This window comes from Cryptotermes secundus, unplaced genomic scaffold, assembly GCF_002891405.2.
Source record: "Cryptotermes secundus unplaced genomic scaffold, Csec_1.0 scaffold363, whole genome shotgun sequence".
Classification (NCBI taxonomy): Eukaryota; Metazoa; Arthropoda; class Insecta; order Blattodea; family Kalotermitidae; genus Cryptotermes; species Cryptotermes secundus.
In genome coordinates this window covers 576,157-602,799 of record NW_019737986.1, presented here as the reverse complement: position 1 = coordinate 602,799, position 26,643 = coordinate 576,157, and the positions used below count along the sequence as shown (strand labels likewise).

At 37.6% G+C, this 26,643-nt stretch overlaps 1 protein-coding gene across 2 annotated transcripts in view; it reads right to left on the bottom strand.

Annotated features, from left to right (window-relative positions):
* Positions 1–26,643, bottom strand: part of LOC111870617 (nuclear mitotic apparatus protein 1) — a 94,144-nt gene that overhangs the window by 26,617 nt on the left and 40,884 nt on the right. For both annotated transcript variants that reach the window (XM_033753924.1, XM_033753925.1), the window contains 7 exons: positions 26,287–26,382; positions 24,540–24,671; positions 21,435–21,527; positions 20,315–20,410; positions 20,178–20,228; positions 19,774–19,845; positions 19,199–19,213 (listed from right to left, as the gene is read on the bottom strand). In XM_033753924.1, the coding sequence (XP_033609815.1) occupies positions 19,199–19,213; positions 19,774–19,845; positions 20,178–20,228; positions 20,315–20,410; positions 21,435–21,527; positions 24,540–24,671; positions 26,287–26,382 (555 nt within the window). The remainder of the gene's footprint in view (positions 1–19,198; positions 19,214–19,773; positions 19,846–20,177; positions 20,229–20,314; positions 20,411–21,434; positions 21,528–24,539; positions 24,672–26,286; positions 26,383–26,643) is intronic.

Below are 26,643 nucleotides of genomic sequence, written 5' to 3'. Positions count from 1 at the left end.
CACCCATTTGTGAGAAAAGTACAATTTTGTGTTTGACCCCTATTTCTGGAGCTATATATCCAGTCACTGAGCACTAACCTATGAATACAGAACATGAATAAAAACTGGTCAGCCTTTCAGGTGCTAGTGAGGCACACACATACATACAGATAACATTCCTGAAACCACTTTGGGGTACTGAAAGCATGTAAATCCATCAAAATCTCTAATCAATTCTTTTCCACACAGTATTTCACACAATACATATGAGAAAATAAAAATGGATGTAGTATCGTTCATACTTCCTTAGTAAAGTTTGTTTCACCAAGACAAGAAATTTGTGGAAATGGTGATCCAAAGTACCACTACTGTAATCATATAATTCTGCTTAACTTACAAAGTATTTTACATTTTCCTGTGGATGAACAGATTACACATAGGTCACCGAGAGGATGCTATTAATATTAACGTTTTTTTTATTTAACCTTCAATTACTGACATTCATCTAAATAAAAAAAAGCATCATCACAAAGGTCAGACAGTTAACACTGAGAAGTAATCACAGTCTATTCTGAGAATCACATCAAATATATACATTCTGCAGACTAAATGCAGTCTTTTGATATTAAAGATGGTACATATAGTAAAAAATATGTGTTAAAGGGTTAATAACAGGTAATCTAGAAAAACCTGGTACTGAAAGAGATCCTTTCTTGCAGTCACCCTCATGAACAAACAACCTGCAAACATTCACAAGAAACTTGGAAGGAATGTAAAATACCCTTCATATCAAATACAATTAATCAGTATAAACTGAGGAAAAACTTGAACAATTTAAATATTGCATCAGCCACAAGGAAAAATATTCAGTCAAACAATCTTACTTATGTCTTGTGTTTAAATTTACACTATATTCTCTAGAAAAGAGCAGCATGTTAATTATTGAAGTCAGAAGAAATACTACTTCGGCAACCAAGACTGAATTAAAACTATAGTGATGTTACTTACATTGCAAAAATGATCAGCTAATACACAATATATCCAATAACCTAAAGGAGTACAAGTATGTATAAGCAATATGCACTCACATATCTTACCTGAACACTATGCTTGTAGTGATGTCTACTGGTACTAAGAAGCAATTTCTGTAACAGAACTTAATAGTTGATAGCATTACCCAAATGTGCAGTTGGTTCTGTATAATTTATTTTGTAAAACATCTTGTCAATTTGAGCTCATTTCACTTGCAATTAACTGTACCTCAGTTGTAGATTAATGAAAAATAAACACATAGGATCAACCAAATATATGCAACTATATATGTAACAGGTCAACTACAGATCAGATCTTTTGCATTTGTCAGATATTGGAGAAAAAAATGGGAGTACAATGAGACAGTACAGCAGCTATTCATAGATTTCAAGAAAGCTATGATTCAGTTAGGAGGGAAGTATTGTACAATATTCTGATAGAGTTGGGATACGAAACTAGTCAGGTTGATCAAAATGCATTTAAACGAAACGTATAATAAAGTCCATGTAGGTAAACATTTGTCTGATAAATTTACTATCCAGAATGGTCTAAAACAAGGAGATGCTTTATAGCCACTCCTTTTCAACTTTGCTTTAGAATATGCCATTAGGTAGATCCAGGAAAACCAGGTGGGACTGAAATTAAACAGCTGTTGGTCTATGTGATGATATGAATCTACTGGGTGATAATATAGATATCATAAAGAAAAACAGAGACTTTAACTGATGCAAGGAGGTTTGTCTAGAAGTAAACACAGAGAAAACTAGGTAATGTTGCTGTCTCGTCATAATGCAGGGCAAAATCATAGGAAACAGATGTTTTGAAAATGTAGCACAGTTTAGATATTTGGGAACAATGATAACAAATCAAAACCTGATTAAGGAAGGAATTAAGAGGAAATTGAACTCGGGTAATGCTAGCTACCATTCAGTCCAGAACCTTTTGTCTTCTCGTCTGCTGTCCAAAAACATAAAAATCAGAAAATACAAAACTATAATTTTGCCTGTGGTTCTGTATGGGCGTGAAACTTCATCTCTGACATTAAGGGAGAAATACAGACTGGGGGTGTTTGAGAACAGGGTGTTGGGGAGAATATTTAGACTGAAGAGAGCTCAAGTGACAGGAGGTTGGAGAAAACTGCATAATGAGGAGCTTCATAACTTGTACTCTTCTCCAAGTACAATTAGAATGATCATGTCAAGGAGGATGAGGTGGGCAGGGCATGTAGCATGAGTGGGGGAGACAAGGAATTCATACAGGATATTGGTGGGAAAGCCAGAACGAAAGAGGCCACTGGGAAGACCAAGGTGTAGGTGGGTGCACAATATTAAAATGGATCTTAGAGAGACAGGATGATCTGGCTCAGGATAGGGAATGCTGGAAGGCTCTTGTGAATATGCTAATGAACCTTTAGGTTCATAAAATGCTGGGAAATTCTTGAGTAGTTGCAGAATTGGCGGCTCCTCCAGAAGGGCTCAGCTCCATGAGTAAGTAATATGTAACTATCAAACATGATAGAATTACAGAAACAAGGCACAGCAATCACTTGTGAAGTGTGATTTAAAGTATCCATGACCTGCCACTTGCATCCAGTTTCATCAACCTCAGTATTTGGTTTCATGTATTTTCCACTCTTAATGTGTATAATTACATGGAGCTGAGACCTTCTTGAGAAGTCATCAGTTGTGCAGCTACTCATGAACTTACCAACATTTTATGGAACCTGAAGGTTCATTACTGTGTCCACAAAAGCCTTCCACTGACCCTTATCCTGAGTAAGATCAATGCAGTACTTACCATCCCATCCTGTGTATATGTGGGAAAAACTGAGGATGCAGGAAGATGCATGTCATCAATGACATGGTCCTCATGGGCTTATACATCAGTACTCTCTCTTAAATGTTAATAATGAAACTGATAGTACTGTTTTAATCATTATGTTAACTGAAAATATAGTAGCTCTAAACTTTGTATTATTGCGTACTTTCTGAGTTTCCTGAAAACAGGCAACTTAGTTACCCTTGATAAGAGGCCATGCTATAGCTCAGGCTTTTAGTTGCTGGCTACCCACCACAGCAGCCTGTGTCTGATCCCAGGTCAGGTCATGTGGGATTTGTGGTGTACAAAGTGGCAGTGAGGTAGGTCTTCTCCAAGTACTTCGGTTTATCCTGCCAAATCTCATTCCACTGGATGCTCCACACTCATCATCTATCGTCCAGGGCTGGTATAATAGGCCAATTAGTGGCCAACAGGCCAACATACAAAGTGGATTCAGTCTTACTCCACCCCAAGAAACTAAACTAACTAACTAGCCTTGCTGAGTGTTAACAGTGGCCACGCAGTTCATCTGGACCCAAATTTCCTGCATAGCCTGGTCTTGCCAACCACAGCGTGTTTCAGGTACATAACCACACTGAATGGTGAGGGATTTCTGTGTATGGGAAGCTAATACAGCTTTCAAAAAGAATCAATCATGGTGAGAATGAACATGCTACAAAATTGTGATGAGGCACCCTAAAACTCAGAGAAACACGGATATGATCAGTTTTAAAAATAACCCGAGGGAAGGAGGAATGCAGAGGCCATCTGGTCAGATGGTGCAGCTGTGGTTTCCTTCAAAGGATAGTTTTAATGGCCTGTTAGTTAAAATACCCACAGGATACAAACTTAGCAAGCTGCAGATCCTGAAGGGATTCACTTCAAATGAACTCCAACCTGAGAAACTCCAGACTTGATAAGGAACCCTATGAATAAGTCAAGTTCAGTATTACACTCACATTCCTGAACATGATAAAGCCATGCTTTTCATTTATAGTGTTTAATATGTAGCTTAAAAATTAAGAATTTTGGAGATCATGGTTTGAACTCTGTGAACCACAGAGTGCCCATCTGTTCTCCAAACTAAATACAGAATGCATATACGTGGACCAATAGGAGGGCACATATTTATAGCGGGAAATTTTCAGCTTCAATCTCCATTGTGGTACAGAAGATGATATCACCTCAAGAGTGTTGAGTGCTGACTTCTGGGTCCTTCAGATAGAAGGACCATGAACTTAATTTATCTCTTTCACGTAACTTAAATCCACAAAAAAACGTTATGTGAAGAAATACACCCAAGTTTCAGTAATTTGACCTACACATTTTAAATCGCGGAGGTAGAACAGCATTTACTAAGAGAAGACTGACCATGTTTGCATGTGGTACAATATCAAAGAGGTTAAATTAAAACTCCAGTACTGGGTAAACATTAGTTCATTTTGCTCCTTTCTTTAGGCATCGTGTTGTCTGTCCTGCCCAACTTTACCTAAATCAAATCCCCTTATACCTAAGTTCTCGTTCACTCACCAGCAAATACTGAGCTACACTGCTGCTTCACCTCTACCTCTGAACTCCAAGGTCAAATCTCCAGTGTGATGAAAGGCAGAAGTGGGGACAAACCAAAATTAAGTTGATAAGGACACTTACAGATCATTTCAAAAACACTAACAATGACTCTTAACCAGCTACAGATTTAATGGGGTAGGCAGTAAAAATTAGCACACTTTGTGCCTTGAGGCATAACCCGCATTGAACGTGCAGCACTGGAAAACCTTCAACATGAACCATCGCTTATTTCTGAAAGATAAGTCACAAAATAAACTTCAGCTGTTGAAACCTAATGACATGGAATAATCAGGCCTGGTATTTAGTCTTAACAGCTCCAAATCAGCAACAGTATTTTATTATACATATGGATAGCTTAAATACTGTTTTAAATATAATACTCTCAATACAATTAAGTAAAACATTTGTGCACACAAATTCATTATGAACTAAGGCTATAAAAAATTAAAATGTTTAATTGATATTGAGTCAAGAGAGAACCAAATTGAACTGAAGATGGTTAAAGAAAGATTTCCTTGGTTGGTGACTGTGATGAAGGCTGAGGAGTGTAATAAAATGGAAGAAAAATAAGAATCATAATTGAGATGATCTATGTGGAACACTGATGGAGATATAATGGAATTAGAATAACAATCAGTTGGTAGTGGCATACAACAGACAAAAGCACCTTCAAAGGGTCCAAGCACATATACCGGTAAGGGGGGTTTCACCGACTCGCGACTATTTCTCGTGTATCTTCCTATTTACAGTTACTGCCTTGTTTATTACACTGCCAAAACTACTTTCATATGTTAACAATGTATTCTGGTAGTGGAGTTTCTTTCCCCTTTAAATCACTGATTTTCAACTGTTGTGCCGCAGCACACTGGTGTGACGTGAAGGGTCTGCAGGTGTGCTGTGCGAGTATTGGGGAGGGTCAAAAAGTGAGAAAATGGAGGAATAAAAACTTGTCAAGGTAAATTTTATAAGTACTGTATAATTTTTTCATAAAATACCAATAAGAATGGAAACAATAACAGTTCAATAAAAGTTACTACAGTAAAATTCCAAAAACTTCTGTCTCTAATGTTCCCAAACCCAAAACAACTCTCCAATGTACTTTGACAATCCCACCTTTCACCCTTCTCAAGCCACCAGTGTCAGTCTTCACTCGGCTGGTGTTTGGATTGTGTTATTCCATGTGAGTTTGCCCCAATGCATTTTCGTCTGTTATTTATATTTCGTTTTAGTTATTTGTTATTTCTGAATTTAGCTAATTTTTGTTTCTATTTTTAGTACTTACTGAACATGGATAGATTCATAATTAAAAAAAGTATGTTGCATGATAATAAATCAAGTGTGGCTGGCACTAATTCTGGTAGTATCACACATGGTGCTTAGTATTATTTCTAAAACTGTCATGCACCTGTATAATGAAGATTATTTGTACTTCAGATTCATTTCAACTGTAGAAGAGTGCCACAGCCTCAATTTATTGTTTCTGGTGAAAACTTGACAATCCAAGCTAAGGTTCCAAGTAAGCTGAAGACACCTTCACACAAAGCACTCACATTTATGCAAGAAACAAACTGAATATTTTAAAAGGCTTATAGCTGAACAAACAGGCCAAGCTAAAAAATGTACCATGAGCTCAAGAAGCAAACTATGCTGCTGCCAAAATCATGGCAAAAAAGGTTAAATCATATGCAATTGCTGGGTCAGTAATTTTACAAGCATGCTGTAAAATTGTAAAAAAAGTATGTTTGGTCAGGAATATGAAAAAGAGATTTTGAAAATCCCTATGTCAGATAACACTATTAGTCGGCACACACAAGACTTGTATCAAGACGCTGAGTAACAACTGATATTAACGAGGCCGATTTCTTTTGCCATCCATTTGGGCAAGTCAACTGACAGCACTGGAAACGCTCATCTCCTAGGATACAGCAGGTTTCTTTGTAATGGAGACATCACTGAACAGTTTTTACTTTGCATACCACTCCCACAAGCAACAAAAGGCCAAGCCATTCTTGATGTTGTCGATAGTTATTTCAGTTCTCATGATTTCTCCAGTGTTCCCTGTTGGGAAGCCTGAAAGGATTATTCACACTGGCGTAGCATACGAACACTGGAATTGTTTTTACATGCTGTTTCCTGCATAGAGAGGCCCTCATTTCAAAATCAGTAGTACATGGGGTCCAAAAAGTAGTGTATGAGATGATAAAAATGGTTAACTACATTACAATCGAGGGTGTTTTCAGCACTGTGTTCTGTCAAGGAAGCTGCTAACACACAACTCCTACTGCACACGGAAGTGAGGTGGCTATCCGAAGGGTGTATTAACTGAGGGAAGAACTTATAAATTCTCACGTCTGAAAAATCTGAGCTGGCTGACCTATTTAATGATGAGACCTGGTGCAATAAAGTTCCTTTCCTAGCTGACGTCTCCCAAGCCTTGAACACTCTCAACAAGAGCATGCAGAAAGAATTAAAATATTCTTTCTTGTGCTAATAAAATTAACTATTTTATGGAAAAACTAACGCCTTGGGGAGCCAGAATCAAAAGACAGAACAAAGTCGAAATGTTTGAGCTGATAAAGGTTGCAAACTGGACAAATATCTTGTTAATTTAATTTTACAAAGTATGTCACTGATGAGTAAAAACACTGAAAAGGCAAGTATTTGGAATAATAACAAATACGAACATAAATTTTAAAAATAAATCTTTTGAAATCATTGATCAACACTATTTTTAAATATAACACAATGATTAGAATTTTAGCTTTTGAACTCTGAACAATCTTAATACTCGATTTTTCAATGTTAAAATCTCTCCTTAAAAAAACTAGCAGTGAGCCTTGAAAATTTTAGCACCTTGTTGGCACGTGTGCTGTGAAATGAAAGAGGTTTAAAATCTCTGCTCTCAATCAATAAGCAGGAAATGAATCAAGTATTCTTCTTCTTCAGGAGCCAGGATAGCATAGTTGGTATAGCAATTGTCTACGGGCTGGACTGAGGGGTTGGAGTTCGAGTCCCAGTAGAGTCAAGAATTTTCTCTTCTCCACATCATCCAGACCAGTGCTGGGGTTCACCCAACCTCCTATCCAATGGGTACCAGGAGCTCTTTCCCTGGGGGTAAGACGGCTGGGGCGTGATGCTGACTGCTCACATCCAGTTAGTGCCAAGGTCAAGAAAATGTGGATCTATACATTCACACTCCCATATGCCTTCATGGCGTAGAGCTCAATTAGTTAAGAAAAGGGACAACTGTATTATTCCTCTTCATCTACTGCATCTCTAAATGCAGATAACTTGTGCTTCAATTAACATAAATAAATTTAAATAATTTGCTTTTCTTGCTTTTGACTCACTGGCAAAACAGGATAAATATAAGTGCCTGAAGTAGGCAAATAAACTGGGCACCTGCATGCCAATGAACAATTTTATAAGTAATTCAAACAAATCTGTGTAAGATTTGAGGTTTTCACGGCGGTGACTATGAAGAAAGCAGTCTTCTGGGATGTGGCACCGTGTAGATGTGGTGTTAACTAACCGGATATATGGATCGCATCATTAGGGAAGCCAGTGAGATTGAACTCCATCCCGACAGTATGAACAGAGAGGGGGGGTTTTGTCTCAGCAAGTCATGGAAGCCTCTCATCTGTTCCCTAACCCCCCCCCCCGGGACATGACGCCAGATCCATAAGGCTACACAGGCCATGACCCACTAACATAGCACCCCCCCACAGCTTAAGGGTTAGTGCTCTCCATTTAACCTTGCCTTTCTCTCCCCCGACATAATATCATATACAAAACCCTGCTTCTGTTTCCAGCCCCTTCCCCTCTCCCACTCCACTGATTTCCCATGTAGACTTGCCCCACCCCCCCTTCCTTCACTGCTCTCACATAGCTGTGTTTATTTCCAACACCAGTCTGCTTGTACCTGTTCTCACAGTCTCTTCGCTTGCGGATTTTCTTATTTTTCCTTCTACCCTGAAGATGGAGGCGATGCGTTCCTCCGAAACGTCGGTTAGCACCACATCTACACGGTGCCACATCCCAGAAGACTGCTTCCTTCATAGTCACCACCGTGAAAATCTCAAATCTTACAACAAAAGAAGAGCTTACACAAATTCTAACATTAGCAGAACAGTTACTAAACTATATTACAACTATCAATTTATTGGCAGGAAAATGCAAAGTGCAAAGTAAATATGGTCCATATTCAGTCTGAGCGATATTTAGCATATTTACCAATATCACACACACAGAAGTGTAATTATAATAACAAATGGCTTGCATACACAATTGTAATAACTAGCACTTCTACATGGTGTATCTTCAATACTGCAACACATTTATCGCATTGCTAAACTTGTGCAATCTGTAATATTACTCGACAGCATACAGAAACCTAAAAATCTACAAGTAACGATTCTTTCCTTGCAATCACATTTCAGAGGTCTTCATAATACAAATGTGCACACTGTACCCAATTCATTAACAAGTAAAATAATACAGAGAGTAATTTGGCAACATCCTTCTGCTAACTGCATTTACTGTGGGGGATGCTATCTCGGTCAACTGCAGCAACATTGTGAGTGAAGCTCACTGGCCCACATGTAGCATCTGCCTCACATATCTCTCCGACTTCACTGAATCTGCACAACACACACTCAATGTCTACGTTTACATTAGAATGTGGAATTTCATATATAAGATGTGCGGTACCTGCTGTTTTAAGTAAATATGCCAATTAAAATAAAACCAGACCTTGTCCAAAAACCGTCAACTCTGGATCAAGATCACCTGTGTGAGATGACTTGAAGATACTGTGGTATATTTGCTCAAAGCAAGACCTCTGGAGCCAGAGAAACAGTCGTTGGTAGCAAATGACTCTCAAACAACATTCGTTTCTAGGCAACAGCCATGAAACAATGTAAAGACTTCCATTGCAAGGCAGCAGGTTCTTATTACGCAGAAATTGACAGACACTGTCAGGAAACAGCTCGGTAAACAAGTTCCTGTTGCAATGGATATGCATGCAACAGAGGAACAGTGTTTCTATGTGGTACACGCCAAGATGTTATAAGAAGCATAACTGAAGCAAGAATAGTTCAATTGAAAAAGGGTCACTATTCAGAGAGGACTTGAGTCCGGAAGCAGAGGAATAGCCATTGTTAGAACCTGTTGTTAGGAAATGTCTAGTGAAGACACTGCAGGCTTGAAAAGACTTTGTGTGTGCACCAGTGACTCGTTAAGTGTGTGGAAATTCGTGATGGTGCTACAATTATGTGGAAATATGAGTTGTGTGTTAAAGTGGTCAATAAATTCAATATCCAACCCAAAACTGTGTCTATAGTCACTCATACATGTGGCAATGTCTTACCAAAAAAAAACACTGAAGCACATCATTGCAAAGAATAAACAACTGAGAATTTGTGAAACTGTACTTTCAATAATTTTATGGTTCTCATGGTCCCTTTTGATATTCCCATTTCCTGTGCAAGGCACCTTAGAGGTTTACAAGCCAAATGTTTAAACCACGCTCTGAATCATGAAACCTTTCCTGAGTTAAAATGTTGAAATTTTGGTTTCCTGTCTGTTAAAATGCCAACTGCATTAGAGGTTCTCATGGTGGTGCCTATGAAGAGTTTAGTCTTCTGAGTTATAATGCCATGTAATTCAGAGAAAGCCCAACATTTTGGAGGAACATGTCCCCCCCCCCATCTTCTGGTTTGGAGAGTAAGCCAAGCAAGAAACTAGCAGAAGCAGCTCAGCAGGCTGCCTGCTTCTGCTGGCTTTTGCTTGGCTTACTTTTTCACCATGATGATGATGGTATATTCCTCTGAACTATATGGTGTTAAACCCAAGGAGACTGTACTCTTCAAACTACCAGTTTCTCTTGCTTCATTGAGAAATTCTAAAGAGTATTTCTGCTGAGAACTAGAACTCCAAGAAACCTCGATCTGGATTTTCTCTAAAGCTTCCTAATGAACTTACTTTACATATTTTATGTAACATACATATGAAACACTCAATGCCCTATAAACTTAGCTATGGTCAAAGCGGCCTCCATAGTCTAGAGGTAACGTTCCCACCTCATGACTCGTAGTACACAGGTTCAAACACCCGGCGGAGGTCATCGAATTTTTAAGGGTGGAAAAATTCAGGGAACAAGTCCTCTGGGAGACACTTTAAGCTGTGTCCCCCATGTCGTAACTTTACGGCACATAAAAGAACCTCATATCTCCAAAGGGGATAACTGAGACAAATTCCAGGACGTTTCCCACACAATAGTCTCTAAGGCCTCTGATAGAAGGGGGGAAGCATTATAGACACCGCTAAGCAAGTGGTCGAACTTGCTTGCTCGGCGGGACTGATGGTACGCACCATTTATCGGTAGGGTATAGAGACTGGTAGAATATCATAGAGGGAAGCACAATAGATGAAACTGGTCGCAGTGCATGGGGAAACCCACCCTCTTTAAATAACTAATAACTAACTAGCTATGGTCAGCACAGAGGTAATCTTGTGAGAACCTCAGCAAAACTATTGAAACTATGGCCGTACAAAACAAGAGATGTGCACACCTTATAGCTCCATGATACAGTAATTCCTGTAACTGGTATCTTCAGTAAGTTTATGGTTTCCAGCTGGATCCAAAGTTGACTTTTTTTGTGATAAGGGTTAATTTTATTAGACTGGACACAAAAACATGCAAAATAACAAATACTGGAGAACAAAAAACATTGACATCATACACAAAAAGTTCCACTCCATGATATAAAAACAAGTGTCTGGTTCTGTGTCCTGTGCTTTATGTAGATACAATTAATTTTGAGAGATATGTGAGATACTCTGCAACTGGACCAGAAAGCTTTACTTTACAGTCTATTGCAGTCTCACTATAAGTGCAGGTGATGAAACAGGAAAGATGGCAACCCATGCAGTGAGTATTGCAGAAAGACTATGTCCTGGCACAGCCACACAATATACTCCATGTACTACATCTGATGTATACATAAAACATCTTTAAAATAATTATAAGATTAATAAATAATTAAGAGACAATAACAATTATTCAAATACTGTCAACTGATAATACAGCTGAAGTATACATAAATATTTTTTAAAAATAGAATTTACCCTAATATACACAATAACAATTATTGAATATTGTCGTGAAGGAAAAACAATATTTTCACAACAATAACCACATTTACATATGGTAACAAACAATCACCTCGCTTCTACAGTGTTAGACATAAGTAGGGAGCGACACAATCTGGAAGCTAATATAGTCCTTCAATGTATATAGTATAAACATGAGAATTGTCAGCATTTTTAGTACTTACTCTATCATGATAGTGACGCAATGGCATCTCATGAATTTGTAAAAAATATAAATAAAAATTTCTTTAAATCCATATCAGGTGAACATTTTAAATTTCCTGATAGATTTTCTTGTAAATAAAGGTCTACGCCCATACAATCGAAAGGCAGCCCTGCTAAACAAATACAAAATTAGGATGGGAATCATTGGCCTACATTTTTAAATTATGACCATGTTCAGTTAAAATAAAAGATCAGTGATTAATTGTATAAGGATGTAACAACGATAGCACACAACCCTGATATTACAGCAATGAAACGCACTCAAATACCAAGATCCATGTAATGATTTGTGGTTGCGAAAATCTGATTATTGCTGCGTTAAAAGATCTAAGAAAATCAAATGACTCTCTTCTATCTTTAGAGACTGAAGAATAAAATGAGCAAACAAACATTCTGCTGTATATGACTCATGATCTGTGGAGTATGAAAAACTAGTACTGGGCTGACAGTGTTCTGCAGAAGACTAGCATTCGCATTCCAGGTGTGACATACTTCCTTGTTAGAGTTGACATGCATATAGATATCAAACAGCATTTAATACATATTGATATTCTGAGCACTGAATAAATAACCTTAACCTCTTTCTTTCATGTATAACAATAAAAACATTATTCAACATTGTAACAAGTTTACCAGATTCACCAATGACAAATTATGTATGTAAAAATCAATGAATGACCTTCCACCATGATCAATTATAGCATCAGCCATCTTTGGTGACTATGGCATAAGACTGTACATTACACATAAGATTAATTTTATAATACTTCTTATTGGAGTATTATAAATATTTTATGTCAGTAAATTCATAACTAAAATATCAGTCATATATGTGGGAAAGTCGTAAAATTTTAATTATCACCCAGAAGAATCAGAGACACAGGCACAAGAAATTGTATGTGAGTTAATCCTTCTCTACATATGTCCCCTGCAAGGCCACGCATTTTCCCCAACGATGCATTAGCTGCTGGATACCTTGATCTTAGAAGATCTCACTTTGCCTGTTTAGGAAGTCCTCCGCTGCAGAAATGATGTCATCAAAGTCTTGGAATCACTTACCATGAAGTGGCTTCTTTAGCTGTGGAAAGAGGAAGAAGTCGCTTGGTGCCAGGTCTGGTCAATATGGCGGACAGGGGAGAATTTTGTATCCCAAACTGGCAACAAGTGTCGTCATAGCATGAGCTGGTGCACTGTCATGAAGTTGCATACCTTTTCCCAGCATTTCATGTGATTTTTCTTGATTTCCTCCTGTAATTTTCCCAGAAGGTTCCAGGAGTACTCGCTAGTGATGGTGATGCCCTTCTGACTGTAGTTGGTCATGATGACACTCCACTGATCCCAGGACACACTCAATATCACCTTTCCTGATGATGGCTCGGATTTGGCCTTCTTTGGTGGCAGCGAGTCTGCATGTTTCCATTGCTTGCTCATGTCCTTTGTTTCACGGTCGTAATGATAGATCCAACATTCATCCATTGTGATCAGGTGGTCGAAAAATTTCACCTTTTCGTCTTGACAAAACTGCAAAAGTTTCTTTGCCATCTCCATCGGTTGCTGTTTTTGAACTGCTGTCAACAAACATGACACCCAATGCGCAGCGACCTTTGTCGTGTGTAACTCATCATGGATGATGTTGAAAACTGACCCATGGCTAATGCGAACCTCATGAACAACAGCTTCAATAGTTATGCACCTATCAGATAGATCAAACCTTCTGCCTTTGCCACAATTCCCGGTTCCTCAGCGAGAGATGGTCTTCCACTTCGGGGTACATCTTCGAGGTTTGTCTGTCCACAACGAAAGTGCCTCTTCCACCTGACCACTGTGCCATATGACAGTACATCTTCCTGATGCACAGCAGTCATCTGGGAATGGATCTCCCTGGCAGACCTCCCTTGCAAATGCAGAAACCGTATCACAGTGTGAGCCTCCACTTTCTCAACTGACGTCACCGTTTTGCTTCTGCCCCTTCCGGTGGCTCCCTCTGTCCACTTGGCGTGGGAAAATTTGACTGCTCAGCAAGCTCAGGAAATGGACTATCTCCTTTATAGATCTATATTTTGGAATTATGATTTTCTCAAGGTGATAATTAAAACATTATGACTTCCCATAGTATGAGTATGTGCTATATTATAAAAAATGATTACACTTCTGAACTGAAACTGTCTATTTCCGTTGGAAACGGGGTTCCCTCCTGGTAAGCATTCAATGCCATATGCTTCATGAACGTATTAATATATACGTATGGTACACTTAGAGAAGCATGAGCGGCCTCCATAGTCTAGGGGTAACGTTCCCACCTCATGACTCAAGGTACGCGGGTTCAAACCCGGCAGAGGTCGTGGAATTTTTAAGGGCAGAAAAATTCAGGGAACAAGTCCTCTGGGAGGGACTTTAAGCTGTGGGTCCCATGTCATAGATTTACAGCATGTAAAAGATCCTCATGTCTCTAGGAGACCTCTGAGCAAAATTAGGCAACACATTTCCTGCCCAAGTAGTTTCCAGTGCCTCTGGTAGATGGGGGAAATATCAGGTACTGAAGGCCAACCTCGTTGGCTCAATGGGGCTGATAGTACGCACCAGTACCGGTAGGGTATGGTGACAGTAGAAATTAAAGGGGACGCACAATGAACCAATAACTGGTCTAAGTGCATGGGGAAACCCACCCCCTCTAATAATAATAATAATAATAATAAATAGAGAAGCATGACTTCCTAACATTAAAACTTTATGTTAGATATCTGTAAGTGTGCAGCCAGTGCCTGATTAACTTTCTATGGCAGGTGTCTGAAGTTCATGGTTAGCTTATTGAACATAACATGACAATCTGTTACCGAGCTGGTGGTTTACACCATTACTAAATGCAGCAGTTGTTATACAGTCTTCCTCACTTTAGGTTCCTTGAGAGAAGAGCATTCTAGCAGAAACACTCCTCAGAATATATATATATATATATATACAAACACACACACACATTTGTCTATTTCATTAAATAAATAACTTCACATTAAATATATGACATAATTATGACCTTACATCAAAACCTATCCATTTAAGCCAATGTGCAGTAGCGACTAGTGACAGAATGAGGAGATGCAAAAAGCACCTGCCCCTGTACATTATTTAATTCGACCAGTCATTTAACTGTCATAACTATGTTATTATTAACAGATTTGCTTCTGATTTGTTCAAGTAGTCACAGTATTAATAATCTAAAAATTGTAACATGTTAGTCTCTTAAAGATGTGAGTTCATACCCTTATCAACTTCATTACAAGAACAATTGGGAATTCTCTGCTAATTAAATACATGGAAAAATCTCTAAGCATGTGGCCATAAGCTGTCATAATAATGCAATTATCTCCAGTCTGATAGTTTTGATATTTTAATACATGGAAAGTTCTAATAAAATAGCATGTTACAGCTCTACTCCTCTTCTGAATGAATAACTTGAGATTACAAACATAAAAGCTGGGCCCAGAAGAGTTATGAGAAACATTTAACCTAAATAAAGAGAAGTCAGGCATAATTTAATAATTACTGTTTTTATACACATAAACAAGTCACATCATTTTCTTTTAATTTTTATGGGTGCACTGAATTAAAGATTTGAAAGCCCCTACTTTCAATATTTAAATTCAGAATTTGCTTTTATTTACATATACAGTCTTCACAATTAATCAGTATTATGAAGTGACTGCTATTAAGATAAACAGGATCAGGGGAGCAAAGACCAATTATTTCTATTCAATTGCTAGTGGGGTGGGACTAAGTCCCTTGTACTGTGGCCACTTCTGGCCTATTGTACCAGCCCCAGATAATAGGTGAGGGTGATTGTGGAGCAATTGGTGGAATGGAGATTGGCAGGGAAACCGAAGTACTCAGAGAAAACCTGCCCCAGAGCCACTTTGTCCACCACAAATCCCACTTGACCAGACCCTGGGATCGAATCTGGGCCGCCGCAATGGGAAGCCAGTGACTAACCGCTTGAGCTATGGCATGGCCATACACTAATTAGGGGTTATACCTTCTCAGGCAAACCAAATTCAAACCAGCAAACCACAATCTCACACACTCTGACAGTTCTCACTAAGATTATTTCAATACATAAAATGTTGAATCAAAACATGTAGGTAACTCCAAACTGTATTAGCTCTTCAATTCTGATATACCTAAGCATAACTTGTTTAACTAATATACTAATTCTGCAGCACTTCATGTCCACACTGCAAAAGATATATAGTTGCTGCTAGCCAGCTATTAATGTGCCCAGTTTCACTGAACAGCAGAATAGCTTCTAGTCCACTAATAATGCTCAAGTGTCATAATTTTAAATTTCTGATAAAACTAACTGTTATGCTTATACAAATATGCCCAGAATTACAAGATTCCAAGCTAAGAGCTATATATGTTGTTTTCTAGAGTGTTTATTCAAATATTTATGGTCCCAATATTAGGGAAAAATACCAATTTGAGTAGCTGCTTATATCATAAAGCTTACAAAACATACAACATACCTTTCTCCTCCTTTCAAAAACACAGCTAGTCCAGAAATCAGACCTAGCATGACTTCCGGTACAAAAACTACAACTCCTTCACTGCAGTACTAGACTTTTGTACAGGTAGTAACTGCATTGGTTCTCAAAAATGCAATTCAAGAAAATTACTTCATATTCCAAGCCGCAGGTGCATAATCCTCAACCTTCCATGCATTTGAACACTAAGCAAAATGCAAATCATACTGTATTTAACTGCTGTTCTTGTTAACAGAAAAGTGTCATAATTAGTTCAATAATTGATATGTGGTTAGTATACTGTTACTGTCATATAATGCAAGCTACGTTATCATAGGAATGACTCCATGTAACACATTTAAACCATGATGTAAATTATATCTTTAACTCCAGGAATTAAGTAAACAGAGATCACACTCTCTAAAATCTAGTACTTTCTATTAGTGTAATAATAAATTAATAGTATTGGAAAACAATATTTACTCATTCAAAACACCAAGGCATATGTGCGAGTGTGCACTGGACTAGGACACGATAAGTCACATGTATCAGTGACTGAAGATGGGGTTCGGACTGGTAACTGGATTTACTGACCACTTACTGGCCTAGCTACAATTAATGTTTACACTGTTACTGATTTTCACAATACAAAGCACTCCACACTAATCTCTTCAGTCTATTCCCACCAGTCTTCGTGGATTTATAACACAGGAACTATAAAGACTCCCTAAATCACACACACTCCCAATACCACTGCACTACAGTACACATAAAATTTTCAAATCACATGTTAAATCTCCACAGGCTGACCTCTTGTACTCTTCTATGCTCCTCAAGCTTATTGCTTGCTTGCTTGCTTGCTGTACTCCTCCAGCTTACCGTTATACTCTGGTTGACAACAGCTTACTCACTTATTTACGTATTCACTCACTCACTCCTCCAGCTTACAACTTCCTGCAAACGACCTGCATGGTCCCCTATAAACCTTCAGCGCGAATCTATAAAAAAACACATCATGTGGTCGCTATCCACGGTTGTGTGATGTCACCGCCTAGGCAGAAGTGCATTTACCAAGCCGTTACTTAGAAATGGATTGCATAACCCCACTGTTCCACCACCGCTCAGTTCGGACAACATAGAAAACACAGCCACATCTATTGCTGTGTGTTGGACCATGTTTACAGAGCTGTTGCCTAGCAATGTGTTTATCAAATCCATTACAATACAAATACACAAGTAATCCACTGCTGATAACCACAAATATTTGGAGTTACTGGCATTCTCACTCAAAACACTAGCATGATGCAGCAAAGTATATCCCTCACACCTTTGTCTACAGCCTCCAGCTTTATACTTTGCTTGGAATTGAAGATATCCAATAGAATACTGATTGAATTTTGGTTTTCAAGCATTTGAATGACAAACATTTTGTCTAACGTAAAAACCACCATTACAAAATTATGACAGGAAACATGAAAAGGCAGCAGGCTGTTGCTTAGATCTTTAGCAGAATATCTCAGCGCATATACCAGTTTAGTCCAGTTAAAGATTAACTAGAGGAAAGCACCAACATCAGTATTAATTTCCTCAGCCAAAATATTAGACAATAAATCAACAATGGCCTCAGCCTCAAATGACTAGATACAAAACTCAATAGAATATTCTTCTACATCTCAAAGCAAACAGTAACATTTCTACACAAAAACCGGAAGCTAATTAAATATTACTGTTAAATATTGTAATGTGTCGGCTGTGTGACTCAACATGAATAAATTGTGTGGATCTTCGGAACAGAGTGATTTCTTTTATTGGACTCTTATTTGTACACACACACTCGTGCACTTATTCACAACTTCAGTATCACAATTACTGCTTCTGCTATAGTCGAAGCCAAACTGAAGACTGACTACCACTGACTGATCTCTTTAAAGGTCAAACACCAACTGACTTGTCTCTTGCTGAAGCTGGAGTTTTGTAACATCTCGGGCAGGGAGAAAACGCAGTTTGCTTCACTGTTGCGTGACACTGCGTTTACAGAGGCATTGCTTGGCAATGCTGCCGAGAGTTGTTTACTGCTGCGTAGCAAGCAGCTAGGTTCGGTTTGGCTCGGCTCGGCATGCAGAAACACCACTTTCCTTACTGTTGCATAACCTCATTCCACTGCTGAACTTGGCAACCAACCGTTTATCAAGAGTCTGTTTCTGTGGTAACTCATTCCACATACCATTGCCCAACAATGGTTTGACATGTCACAATATGTTAAGGTTCACTGTACTCAAATTTGATTCATACAATTGATTGAGCACAAAGAACGTTTTAAATTTGTATTTAGAACGGAATTTTCTGCAGCTGTATATATTGCAGCTGCACAATATCTAATCCACAGATAACAATTGACTGGAATCTAAGAACTACTAAGCTGAACATTTTAGAAACCTACTTTACAAACAATTTGTCATTCAAAAACTCATTTTTTGTCAGAGAGCTGTACTTTTCATGGAACTGGTAAAGAAGAACAATATTCAGGTCTGACTGATTATGGATTGATACAGAGTTATGCATGCTTAAAGCAATCAAGTTTGTTACAATGTGCTCTTTATTAACATTGTGACATTTTCAGCTTTGATGTCTTTGTTTGTTTGTTATGAAATGAGTTATGTTTGGTGGATATTATATGAGTGTTAATAATGGCTCAGAGATAAAAGTATTAAAACTTCAATATAAACTGTACAATTAGTATCAAGCTAGCCATAAAAAGAGTGTGACAGAGATATTTTACATCATGGTTTACTAAGGCACACTAACTGGCAAAGACAACCGTCAAAATTGCACAGTACTGCACACACAAGCATTAATCTATGAGTCACTGCACTCTGATGTAAACAGTATGATTTCAAAGAGGTACTCACTTTAAAATGCATTACCTAAAAATAACAAAAACATTAACAAAACTAGCTGCTTTACTTAACAGAACACAGTCAACAATTTCTTTCACAAAATAATGTTTCATTTTATATTTATCATTCAGCACAGTACTAAATGCATTCATGTTATAGAAATACTATACTGAATTAATTCACATCACTGCCATTTCTTTTTTAAACATGACATTAGATAAAATAAAACTAAATCATGCATTTCATCCTCAATGTTATATATTTCTAAATGACTGTGTAGGCAGTACAATCCTTTTCATAGCTTCTGAATAAATGCAGCACCAAAAATGGGTACTTATTTACATGTACTTTTGAATGTTGAGAATCATGAGCACTACAGAATGCTAAGACATTTACTTATGAAGTCAATTAGAGTACTTTGACAGACACTTCACATTGCTCATGAGACTCCAGATGGCAGCAAATACAGTAATGTAAAGTGCACATTCCATCCCTGACACTCAGACATCATGCACAGTCCGTTTGTTAATGTGACTATTTCTGTTGCTGTGTGACCATCCCCAGGACATGCCAGAATTCACACTCACTTCATATTTATTCCCTTGTAGGTCTTCAAGCTGTTGTTTAGTGGCCAACAAGGCTTGTTGCAGGTTAACAGCCTACAAAATCAAAGTACATGGTATCTGATAACCAGTGAATTAAAATAAAAAATGAAATAAATTGCTTTCATATTACTTTTCTGGATTTACACCCACAACTTCTACTCTAAAGCCTATGGAGGTAACAACATATGCTGACATGCTCATGAATCAGAAAAGAGACCTATGTACAGGTATTTGTAAGTTACATTTTGCGAGAACAAGCAAAAATGTAAGAAACATCAGGACAGCTAATCAGCCAAATGACAGCCATCTTTGGGCTAACAAGACAGTATGGCACCAATAAAATGCAATAATTTTATCCCTTTACTGTTGAACACAACATACATTACCTTTTTGCCTTCCTCATGTAAAGCATTTAATAATTTTTCTTTTTCAGTCTCCTGAAACAAAAGCAGTGAACTTTATATTATAAATCAAGCAACATTTGAAGGAGACTACCAACAATGTTATCTTTATATGAACTTACAGCATCCTTCAGTTTCTGCTGGAGGTCTTGCTGTTCTTTCTGTGCAATATTTACTGAATCCTGCAAAATATTTATCATTTCTTCTTGATTTTGAGCCTAGAATAGAAAAACAACTTCAATCACTTAAGCTAGTACTCATACCTTGTACCAGATGGCAGCAGCAACAAGTCTCGAACTCACCAAATATCGAGTCTTAGTTTCTGCTGCTAAATGCTAACAATCTGTCAACCACAGAAGTATGTAAACAGTAAACATTTGTTTAAAAATACAAAGAAAAGCATGTAAAAATGCTGAAATTATACAGACATGCATTAGACTAGGAATACACTTAAGGAAGGTTGCATGGCATTTTTCACTTGCTACATTACAGTATTACAAATAAGAAAGCAAGTCTCGGTCTATATCTGCACACTGGTACTTAGAATCAATAACTGGAAATTATTTCACATAATGCTCACTGTGTATGATAACTAGGCAGAGTAAAAAAGAATACACACTGATCATTCTGCATAATACCAATTAAAGAGTCAAGACACAACAAAAGAGAAGATGGCTACATATTCAGCAACACATGAAAGTATTAACAGTTACTACTGTTCCTAAGCCAGTCTCAGATTTGCTAGCACATGCATCACGATACTAACCAATTACTAACAAACCTCACTGCACTTCCCCCCCCCCTCAGACAGCAAAATAAAATAACTAACTATTCTAGACACTAAACCACAAGATTGCAACCATGATATCTGCTGAAATGTCAGATATGAGTACAATTAAAAAAGGTGACATGACTTAAGCCCCAAAACCAAGAATATACATTACAATCACATTTTGTGTTATTACATTATGGTTATAAATTCCTTACTACGAGCCAGTAAATGTTTATGTCACTCAATCTGAAAATTAAGAAGTGAAGGGATCATGGTTTACAGTTTCTTTACCTGTAAAGCTCATGCCAAGAGAAACTGTAGTAAAGTACAGACATAAAAAAAGGGGGGCAAACTCTGTGTGCACATGTATTACACATGAAATAAATGAGGAAATTAATAAGGATTATAACAGGCATTAAAGATTTGGAAGAAGAAATTTACTATACAAAAATAATTATTAAATTACGTACAACTTTTTCTCTTGATATTAAACTGCTCTGCAATTTCTCCATTTCAACTTTCAACTTTTCGTGTTCCTCTTGGAGAGCTTCATCAATTGTTTCCTGCAGAAAAAAGAAACCGGTAGAACATGCCAAAACAGAAACTCAGCATAAATGATGTAGCTTTTCTGTTGAATACAAAAATGTAACCTGTCATGCACATGCACAAGCTACATACTACTACTGGATCACAATTCATCTTATTTCTCCTCTGAATAAAGACCATAACTAAAATAGTGATCTCCAAAAATTCTTCAACCCAATATCCTGAGTGAAGATGTAAAGTACAGTGTTCTCTGTCAGTGCCTCTATGAGCTTGTGTTTTCTGTTAGCATCTGTAAAGGTCTGTATTCCCCAACACTGTTTGCATGGCCCTGTGCTGTCTGCCATGGTTTGTATGGGCTTGAGTTCCCCACCACTGTTTCTATGGCCTTGTATTTTCTGTCAGCGTTCCTATGGTCTTGTGTTTCCTATCAGTGTCACTATGGTTTTGTGTTTCCTATTAGCATTTATGAGGAAAAGCCACAAGGAAACAGACCACTGGGAAGACCAAGGCGTAGGTGGGTGGACAATATTAAAATGGATCTTAGAGAGATATGATGGGATGGTATTGATTGGACTGATCTGGCTCAGGATAGGGACCAGTGGAGGACTCTTGTGAACACGGTAATGAACCTTTGGGTTCCATAAAATGCTGGGAAATTCTTGAATAGCTGCAGAATTGGTGGCTTCTCCAGAAGGGCTCAGCTCCATGAGTAGGTAAGTATTGGCATTTATGAATTTGTTTTTGCTATGAATCTCTCTGTTATATACTAGTGTCTCTCTGATCTTGCATTTCTATCAGTGTCCCTGCAGGCCTATTTTCTAGCACCATCTGCAGGCTTGTGTTTCACTTCAGTATCCCTCTATGGCCTTGAGTATCCTACAGTGACTCCAATGGCTTCCAATGAAAGCATTAAGTGCTACAGTCCAGAGCTAAGATCAAATAATGCACACTGTCACACAAAAAATACGAGTAGAATTACACTATTCTGTTCTCTCTGTTGCATGTTACACAGTTTCCATTTTCATCTCTTCAATCCATTGCTCAATCACAATAGAAAGTTCAATTATTTGCCTTACTGCAACCAAGGAATTAAACACAAATTATTATTACATTAACCAAAAAGAAAACAGGGGACAGAAATAGCATTCAAATATGTCCAAGCCATGCCATAGCTCAGGCATTTAGTCACTAGCTTCCTACCACAGTAGCCTGGGTTCTATCTCAGGTAGGTTCATGTGGGATTTGTGGTGGTAGAAGCAGCACTGGGGCAGTTTCCTCTGCCAATTCTTATTCTCATTCCACCAACTGCTCCACATTCATTTGTCATCTTATCATCAATGCGATATATAGTCCTGATATTGTCAACGTCGTTAAACAACAAACTTAAAAATAAAGAAACAAAATCCTCTGGATATTCTGTCCACAACTGGTTTTTACACACTTACATGTAATTTGCTAAAAATGTTATCAAAGTTTATTATTTCCAAATGAAGTAACTCCACAGTGCACTGCCCTTCTTAGCCTTCAATGTCTGAAGTGCACACACTGATACACTGAAAGGTACAGTCATCGTGGCTAAGTACACAAATTCATGCATTAAATACCACTAGTAGAAGCGCATGCACAATTCTAAATAATTAGTATTAAATATAGTAAAATTCAATGTATATAACTTTTTTCTTATCTTCTTGCTTCGCCCACCCAACCCCCGTCATCTAACTGAATTGCACCCTTGTGTGGTATTCCTCAAAAAACCCAAGAATGCAGTCCCAAGTCTCATATCTTGCACCTCAGCTGCCTTTTAACTTTTCATCTTCCAAATTATGTTTCATTGCCATTGCATGATGAAATGAAACTACAATATTAGAATTCACTAAGAACTCTCAGAAAACTGAATGCACTCTGTGTCTCGGCTATGATGCAAACATTTGGTTGCGACTGTAGAAAGGACAATATTTTCTTGCAGCTGCAATCTAAGGGGTTGGGTTTGATGTATGAAACAACGAATTTTCTCTCCAGTATCTTTTGAACTGCCACACATTCACTTTTCTATCTTTCTATTCAATTGAGCTGAATAACTGAAGAGTGTAACAAAAATCTGACTCTTACAAACAGAATCATAAAACAAACTTTTCAGTGGTGCCAGATGTTTTACAAACAGCAGAGACAGCAGAAGCATGTCAAATGTTACAAGAAGGAATGACGTTATAATGCAAAACCACTCTTTGAAGAATGGAGAATATGCATGAAAAAAAGAGTATAACTTTTTTTTGCTTAAACATTTTCAAATCTTGTATTACAATATGTGACATCATGCTCTTTGCTGATAAAAACAAGGTTAATCCAATTCTTTTACCATAAAAACTGTATCAGATATAGCATTTTTATTAAAGTGCTTACAATTATTTAAAACTCCAAACAGCAAAGGACATTTAAAAGCTCAACAGCAACAGGAATTAAATAAACTCTATCCAGCTCACCCTACAACCATTTAAAAAGGCCAGAATTTAAAGGTTAAGAAAATGTCAGTCTGTCTAACCAAGAAATTCCTCCTTTATGGAATTCTACAGATATTCATTAGAGAATGAGAGCAAGAAGATCTCTGTTAACATCAAACCTCATCAGCACGAGATAAGAGGAAATGTAAATAAGAACTGTAGAAGAAGCCACTAAAAATGGACAAATTGCCCTTATTGGTAGGTACAAAATCCAACACACAATTACAACAGGAATATAAAAAATTCTATGAGAGATTGCAATATAGAGCTGATGACAGAAACATAAACAACTTCAAAAAATGTAGTTTGAAGAAAACCAAGATGATAGACAAAGTAAAAGATATCAGTCTCAGTTATGGTTACACACCACTGTCAGAAACCTTTAGACTGAGAATGATAGAAATTCTGATGGCTCAATTTTAATCTTAATATATAACAGGTTACATGATTTTCCTTCATATTTTGACAAAATGACAATGAAAATGAAATATAATCCATTAACCACTGAAACACCATAAAGTGCACTGTTACCTTTGCAGTTGTTTCCAATTTTGTGTAAGATGCCTGTCTTTCTTCTTGGTAATATTTTAAAGACTTTTCTAATCTTTCAATCTTCTGCTGACATTCTTCATGATCCTCCTGCAAAGACTCCTTTTCTTTTGACTGCAAATAAATTTTGGGAGTATGATCTTTGTTGTATTAAAAAAGTAAAAAGAAAGTAAAGCTATCCCTATAATGGGTCACGGAGACCTATAGAGTTCTCAGACACTGAGTGTCCCACATTATCTAGACAACTGGCTCACAGATGGCGGTAAGGTTGTCAGCCTTACGACTGGCCGCCCTTTACACCCCCAGGAAGTTTCCTGGTGCTCATTTCTGTTAGAGGCTAAGTAAACCCCAGGAAAATAGTGCAGCTGGAAGGATTAGGTAAACTGTAAAACTCCACCACACCAGGACTTGAACCTGTGACCTTCCAGTTTGTAGCATAGTGCCTCAACCAACTACACTACCACATGTCCTCCTTTGTTGTAATTACAAATGTAGTTCTATTTAATCTAATAAAAATGGGAAAAGAAGAGGCAAATGTGATAGAACAAGGTTCACTCTCTTACCAGTGAGGTTTATTATACTCTTACTTTCCTGGTTTCATACGATATTCATTCACAAAGTAAACACTTGTGTCACTGCATTTTAGATCTTATTCAAGTATCAAATTCCTTCGCGCCATAGCTCAAGCGGTTAGTCGCTGGCTTTCCACCGCGGCAGCCCAGCTTCGATCCCGGGTCTGGTCAAGTGGGATTTGTGGTGGACAAAGTGGCGCTGGGGCAGGTTTTCTTCGAGTACTTCGGTTTCCCCTGCCAATCTTCATTCCACCAATTGCTCCACACTCACCCTCACCTATAATCTGGGGCTGGTACAATAGGCCAGAAGTGGCCGCAGTACAAGTGACTTAGTCCCACCCCACTAGCAATAAAAAAAAATCAAATTCCTTTCATTACACACAATAATAGTCCATTGATTTTGATACCACCACCAAAGCCAATATCATGCCTCTGCCAGAAAATGTCATATACTGTCATCAAGCATCATTTACACACAATAATTTGAATGTTAATGCCATAAACGGTGGTAAGTACATATAATAAAAATTTAGTAACAAAATAGTGTTTCTTCTTAGTACACTTACATTTTCAAGGTAATGTGTTAGGCTTGAAAATATTTCAAGAACTGCTATTCACTACTTTGAACATGGGAAGAAAGATTTTTTGCTTTAATAAGAATATTTATTCATGACACATCAGATGCTTGAGGGTAGAAATGTTCTATTATTAAACAAGCAGATATAGTAGCAACAAAAGTCTATAATGTAGGATCTGAGACTCTCATAGTGGCACTTATGAAGAGTACCATCTTCTGGGATATAATGCCAAGCAGTCTGGTGAAAGTCAACTGACATTTCACAGGAAGATATTGGCTCCATCCTCAGTGCTGAAGAGTAAGTCAAGCAGAACTTGCTGCCTGCTTCATGCTAGTTTCCTGCTTGCATCACTCTTTAACCTTGAAGACAGATGTGATAAATTCTTCAAAAATGTTCACTGAACTTCACTAGCCCATATGATATTACATTCCGAAAGGCAGAACTCTTTACAGCAGTCTTTATTGTCGCTATTTTTACTGCTGCCATTATAAAAGTCAAGCTCAAAGAATAGATATTATAAATTATATGTTCTTATGCTTTGCTACTTCAACAACTACTTTAAAATTAAATACAACTTACAAAAATAGACATTTCACTCTGAACATCTTCCTGATCACGCTGGGTTCTTTGTAATATCTCATTTAAAGAATTAATGATGCCACCAAGGTATATAACCTAAAAACAAAATGTAAGTTACATTGCATTAACAATTTATACAAAATTCACCATAGGAATCACATACAGAACACTTCCAGTTATCCAGCATCCATGCATCTGGAATTTTCATTGAAACAGCAACAGGTTATTCAAAAACAAATTTGAAATGCTCAAATGTTGCAACAGCCAGACCTCCAGGATGAACAACATTTAATTGTACTCACCAAAGCCTTACAAATTGCATTTATTGAAACATATTACAGTAAAAAATAAATAAGC